General features: G+C 42.3%; 1 protein-coding gene across 1 annotated transcript; it reads right to left on the reverse strand.

Annotated features, from left to right (window-relative positions):
* Positions 1-4,640: 4,640 nt before the first annotated feature.
* On the reverse strand, positions 4,641-6,333 carry FANCF (FA complementation group F). The gene has a single exon (XM_066552497.1). It carries the CDS (start codon positions 6,298-6,300, stop codon positions 5,182-5,184), a length of 1,119 nt encoding a protein of 372 aa, XP_066408594.1. The 5' UTR covers positions 6,301-6,333; the 3' UTR covers positions 4,641-5,181.
* Between the last annotated feature and the right edge of the window lie 748 nt (positions 6,334-7,081).

Here is a 7,081-nt window from a genome sequence, read left to right on the forward strand (position 1 = left end):
GCCCATGTCTGAGCAATCATCCTGAACATCCCTCCCAAAGGAAGAAATATAATAGGAAGGTGCAGCTCAAGACAAGATTCAGAATTTGATTGCTGCATTTTCTGTTCAGGGCATACTGCTATGATTTCTGGTAAAATGTACTAGTTAAGTGTTACAGTAAATTGATCACATAATACTATGGAATTTATCATGTAATAGAAAAGGAATTTAGGAGCTGCATACCTAGTATTATTAATAAAATGGGCTTGTGGATAGAGACAGAGGATATGGTTTATATTATTACCTGATCCTAGACTACATTAAAGGGCCAGTAAAATTAGAATTGCAAGGACAAAATAAACTTTCAATAGGACTTTTCAACTGGAAACTTCTGACTGGCTAACTTCTGACAACCGTGGGTGTTTACTCCCTGCATCTCTTCTGCTTCTAGAAATGACCCTTGAGCTTGGATTCTCTCATTGGATCACAAGTCTGAGCTTATCTGTGTAGAGAGGCTCTGCTGCCACCCTCTGTGGTATCTGAGTCAAAATACTTACTATAAATAAAATGCCAACCACTCTAAAGATATAGGGACACCCATATCTAGTTGTGAAAGAACTGACACAATGGAAAATTATTGGCATATAATAAAATATTTAAAATAATATTAGTAACTCTAAGGTAGTGGCACACAAGGAATTAAAGGATAAATTAAATTATCTTTGTAGGCTACCTCTGAGAAATAATCAAAGAGAATGCACCTTAACTATGTGTTTATCTCTGGTCTAGTTCATTGATACAATCATTTTTTTATCCTGGAACTTTTTAAAAAGAAGTACATAGGGGAGAACAAACATGCAATTTTTTCCAAGTTGTCTAGCATCACTTAACATGGAATCCATCAGTAAGGGGCATAACTGATTAATAAAGAAGGATGTGTTTGATTAATTCCTCATGAGCCATATACAATACTGAGAGCAAACTGCCCGTGAGAAGGATTTATATTAATTATTACCTGATAAAAGGCTAGTTTTTCAGACCATACTTGTGATTATTCAAATCTATTTTATACCAGGGCAGCTACAATACTGTTCCTTTGGTCTCACCTCTGTGAGACCAGCCCCTATTTAAATAAACAGCTTCCTACCCTGCACAACATTTCTCATTCACTACCTCGATATTATTGCCAGTTACACCCCTGATCAATGTGGTCACTTGGGCACACAGAGGATGAGTGCTTGAGAACAATAGCCAACATCAAATCAAAACTCTTCTGATTTTTTAATCACAAAATGACCAAACTAATGCTGTCTCCAGCAGTAGCAAGGCCATTCAGTTCTGGGGAAGGGGAAATTACCCTTTCTCAATGGGTCCTCAAAAGTGAGCAGCCTTCCACCTTTTCTCCTCACCCTTTCCACTTGCATTTCATTTACTTTCCTGCAATTCTGCCCAACAAATAAATAAGCTTCTCAAGTACAGGGTGCCTGTGCTACTGCTGTTTGTTGTATTCTGAATGGCAATGATGTGCCTTTGCTGGCACTCTGCAATGGGTCATTCATCAAAACTGTTCACAAGGAATAGCATTCAGCTTTAAACCTTCTGTTTTTCAGAAACGGAACTAAAATTAGCCACACAACTTCAACTTCCTAGTTAAACAGTATCTGACAATGTTACTTCCAGGTGATTAAAATATTAGTCTGCCTTCATGACCTAATAAGTATTTTCTTACGCATGAGAAGAAAAAAAAAATCGTCCTTCATGCTCACTGAAAAGAACATTAGACCCTTATTCATCTATTTGGGAAAGGGCTGGGGGAAAAGAAACCTTGTGTGCAAAAATGAATTCATGTTAATGCATTGTGACCATCAGGCTTGCATATTCACCTGAATACTACCAATTTGCTAATAATGTTTTCATAAATGAACAATTTATTCTACATTATTTATCTTTATTCTAGTATCTGCATACATACTGCAAAATACTAGAATATAAAATTTGCTTTCTTCTAGATTTTGCTTAGTAACAAGGGAACAGAAACTTCACAAGAAAAGTAAGAAAAAGAGGCAACTTTGTATCCAGACATCTCATAGTATGTCACTTGTGCAGTTGCAGTTCTGTTTGTCAAGGGGTAAATTGTTTTTTTCTTTCTTGGGGGAAAAAAATCAAACATCAATAGCAGGAAAATATCGTAGCTGTTAATTGGGCAAGTAAGACCCTCCTGATACATTCCACAATCCTTACTCATCTTCTAAAACACAAGCATAGCAGTTTCTTCAATCATCATTTAATAAAGAGCAGAGATCTGCTTCTCCTTATTAAGGGAAAAAAAAGGAGGAAGGTGATTGTGGAAGAGGCCTTAGCCAGTCATTTACAGTATCTTGCTTCTCGTGATAGCTGAGATTGCCAAGGTTTGCACACATGAGCTGCAAATATATAAAAGGAGGAGGTTCCTTTCCTGTTTATACTTTTATTAAAAATGGAGTTCCAGAAAAAAATTCATCATTGCACAGCTACCACAAGCATGCTGAAATAACAGGGAATGTGGACCAGTGTATTTGTGCAATGAATACCATATGGATTTTGGAATTTGGTAATCAGAGATCTGGCCTCTCTTTATAATGTATTTGGGACAGACTGGAACATTTCTGTGTAATTGCTATAACCAGGTGCTTTTGTCTCACTGAGGTTAAACTACCTTTTACTATCCCTGTTTCTGTAGGGAAGTCAGAATTGGAAATCAGTATGTAAGGTTTATACTGGCTTGGCTCTTGCCTGTCCATGCCCATGATTATTTCTTTACTTTCTAAATAAAGTCACTGATGGGCCTATTACTTCCTAGCTATGCCAGTAAAAGATTCTGCAGTTGCACTTAGTTATTAAAAGGTGTAACAAACATTACTTGAAAGAAAGACATATGCCTTCATGAACTGAATTTTGTAACACAAAGCTTATCAGAAGGAACACTTGAAATACTGCAAGAAGAAACTCTCTACAAGGATCTGACTTATTCTAGAAATAGTTAAAAGACTTAATTGATAGTGAATATTCTGAGAATAATTAGCAAACATATCTAACCTGACTTAACTAAGCAAAACTAAGACTTAACCCTCATGAAAATTTGTCCCATAGATTCAGTAACCTGGGAACAGTAGGTTTTAACAGCTGAAGTTTGGTTTGATACTACAACATTTGCAAGGTTATTGCAATATTTTTTAATCACCCTTAATGGATATCTGGGGAGAAGCAAATAACTTTGTCTAGCATCTTTGGGTATATTATTCATCAGGAGCCTCTGATAGCAGAAAGTATTCTAACAGACAAAAAATCTTATGCCTGTTAAAAGCGTTAAGAGCAAGCTCAAGTGCAGAGTTTCCACACCAAATGCCAAAACTACGTAACACAGGGAACTGTGGCTAGACAACATAAATTCAAACTTCATGCTTTACACTTCTAAGCAGTTTTAAACACTGACAGATTTCAGACCGTTTTTAAGACAGATTTCTTTTTTTGATACCACAGAAATACTGACTCAGTCAGGAGGTCCACTGACATTGGTGTCTTTTAAGACTGACCACAAGTTCCAGAAGGGGCAACAACTCCATTTCAGACAGAGCAAGACAACTGCCACAGCTGTAGTTTTAGAGTATGTTCATCCACATCTCCATAACTTGTCTCACTGATGTAACATAGCAAGGAATGCAAAGAGAAGTTGTATTTTTGATAGATTAGTAGGATGTCCTTCTAACTATATATAAAGGCTGTTACTCCTAAGTATCTCTCCTGTTTTAGAATAGGTGAAGAATAGGAACTTATTTATGTCCGTAATTACTTCCATACAAGTTCAAATAAGCATCACTTCTCTCCCCAGATACACAATATTCAATCCTTGTACTAATTGCTTCCATTTCAAAAACCACTTCATTCTTCCCACTTTAGTTCTGCCATTCAGAAATATCTGCCATGGTTATGTACACTATTTCCTGTCATAAGGCAGACTACTACTCTAATTAGCTGCAATACAGCTTATACATTTAATTACTTGTTTGCTTTCTTTAAGCTGATAGGTATAAGTGAAGAATCTTCTAACCCCTCCTACAAGGCTTTTGCAACAAAAGAAAGAGATGTCTCAATTGATCTTGAAACTGTAGGAATATGGTCCACAGGAACTCTGACAGGTCCTCCATACAAAAGATTAATGAGTAACTCTTTTGGCAGTAGTTCCACACATTTGCCTCATCTTCCTTGACTATTCTCTTTTTACAGTGCTCACTTTTGGTAATACTAGTTTACAGAGCTGAATACACACATTACTTCTGCATTACAGTACTCATTTCAATGAAAGTGGAATGGTAGAAACAACCCTGTTCAAGTTTTCCTAACAGAAACAGATAAGACATAAAATAACAAAGGGGGGAAATATTATATATACTGTATATATCACATATTTTACACATACAATTATTTAATATTTTGTATAAATATATAGACATAGTTTTATATAATATATATGTACATGTAATAAAAAAGTTTGCTGTTCACTCTTCTGCTTCACAAAGCAATGAATCATGTAATAAACTATGGAAATGGAAAGAAAGCCACACAGAATATCCTACATTTTACCTCACTTTTCTTAGGAAATACCCAGATATTATCAAATAATATAGCAGCGAGTAAAGACCTTTATTTTAGAACTTTTCAAGACGCTTTCCAGTTGGCCTCCTCTCACTTTCTTCACTGACCCTGGAGCTGAATCATGTGCAAGAGCTATGGAAGCATTGACATGATGTGGCCACCAGAGCAGACAGCCCAACGAAGACGATCACTATTAAAGGAACCCTGAATTTGTGTTTTTCACATTTGAAACTCCACCCTCCCTTTCAACTTTTGCTCAGCCTCCAACATTTAGAAAAATTACTACTGTGACCATATCAGAATTGTCATATTTTCTAAACAGAAAACTATCCTGTATTTGAAACAGAATGGATTTTCTTCATTTTATTAGATAATTAATCAGCAAGTACTGAAAAGGAAGAAATTTTCTGTGTTGACCAGAAATGACAGCACAACAACAAGAAAACACCAGGCCTCCCTGAAAGATTTCAGAACCAGATGCAGTCAGAATCATTGTGATCAGCAGTCACAGTAGCATTTGGTTTTCAAGGAAGCGAGGAGTAGTTGTCTTGCCTTTCACACCAAATAAAGTTAACCAGATGTACTTGATTTTGTAAGTTTCCCCGTTGCTTTTGTGTCCACGCATGAGTAGCCCACTTCCATCAGTAAGTCAGTCCACACACTTAGGCCACGGACTCTGAAGTCTCCATCTTGTGTCCTCAGGAGTTCCAGAGCAGCTTGGGTCTGCTCTTTGAGCGGCGTGGATCCCTGACAGAGGCACATGAAGCGCTCCCTTAATTCCTCCCAGGACAATTCAGCTTTGTCAAGGCAACTTTTAACCCACTGTCCCTGCAAAGGGTCATAGTGCAAGTGCCTTCCCCAGCCGGTTAAGAGGTCCAAATAAGATCTGCATAACTGGGAATAGTGACCAGCTAGGAAGGCAAGATGGGAACTTGGGATGCAAAGGCAGAAGGCAGAAAATCGTTCCTGGTTGCCCAGCAGCCAGGAAAACAGGAGCTCGGCGGTGCATTCCTCTCCTGCAGCACTCTCCTGGTACCCGTCTGGGCTGCTGCTCCCATCCCTATCCCCATCCCCGTCTCCGGCCTGCTCAGCGCCACGGCCCTGCTTGAGCAGAGCCAGCGCCGCCGCCACCACCCCGAAGGCGCGGGGCTGGGGCAGCAGCTCCAGAGCCCCGCACAGCCAGCGCAGCTGCCCCGCGGCCTCCCGGGCCTCCTGCCGCAGCCAGCTCAGCAGCAGCCGCGCCTCCGCCTGCAGCTGCGGCTCCGGCCCGGGGGCATGGCGGGGCAAGGCCAGCAGGCGGGCAGCGGCCTTGCGGCGGGCCAGCAGCTCCAGGCCGCGGGGGTCGGAGGCAGGCCCCGCGCCGGGAGGCTGCAGGAGGCTGCGGACCAGGCGGCGGCAGGCGGCGGGCGGCAGAGCGCGGTTCTCCAGCAGCGCCAGCCCCAGCAGCTGCGGGCAGCGGCCCAGCGCGGGGAAGCCGAGCAGAGGGCACGGCTGGGACCGGCGCAGCCGCCGCCCGAGGGCCTCCCGGAGCTGGGGACGGGCACGGAACCGGTCATAGAGGTGCTGGAAATAGCGGGCCCACTCCAGAGCCCTATCCAGCGTGAGGGAGTCCCAGTCCCGCACCAGCGCGGAGCGGGACACGGCCAGGAGCGCCGGCAGCTGCTCCACCTGCCCCAGTACAGCCTCCATGGGCCAAGCTTGGCGCTGCCGGTTTGAGCGCGGTCCCGCCGGGGCCGAGCCCAGCCCGAGGGACGGCGTTTGCAGCTCTATTGGCCGGGCGGGATGTCAGTCGGTACGGATCGAGCTGCTGGTAACAGAGTCGTCACTAGACTTCCGGCCGATCACCCAACCCGGAGCGGGAAATTGAATTAAAATGATAAAAACCGACCGCGACTTTTTTTTTTCTTTTTTTTTAAATCATTTTGCTCAATGCCCTTCGCCATCTTCGTTGCCCTCCTCCTAAAGCTATTCTGCAGTTGCTTTATTTCTTTATTATATCGTGTCACCCAAAGCACACACAGGATGCGAGGGGAGGACACAGCAGAGCAGGACAATCACCTCTCGCGGCCGGCCGGTCTGTGCTGAGAGCACAGAACGATATGTACCATGGAATTCCTGTATTTCTGACAATCCCCTGTGGGGGTACCAGTTGTGGGTTTCTCTGGGTCTGGATTGAAGGCACTTGAGACAGTAATTCGGACTCAGGTGTTATTATTTCTGATCAGTGAAACAGTCTCACTACTGTGAGTTCAGCAGCTTTTCATTAGAATGCACAAAATGGCCAACAATCTCTTGGTACAAGGGCTTTTAAGACTAAACTATCAAATTAAGAACTGACACCTGGATTATTTTCCCTTTTAACCCAATAACTGGTCCCTAAAAGCCCACAATAGGGATTTTTCTGCCCCATTACAAAATGCCACTCAATCCCATGGAGAAGAAGGAAGAAGCATGAAGAAGAAACCCAGGA

The sequence above is a fragment of the Molothrus aeneus genome, chromosome 6 (genome assembly GCF_037042795.1).
Source record: "Molothrus aeneus isolate 106 chromosome 6, BPBGC_Maene_1.0, whole genome shotgun sequence".
Classification (NCBI taxonomy): Eukaryota; Metazoa; Chordata; class Aves; order Passeriformes; family Icteridae; genus Molothrus; species Molothrus aeneus.

Bases quoted from the DNA above. Each gene is read 5' to 3' on its own strand.
- FANCF (XM_066552497.1), bottom strand. From the start codon at position 6,300: ATGGAGGCTGTACTGGGGCAGGTGGAGCAGCTGCCGGCGCTCCTGGCC.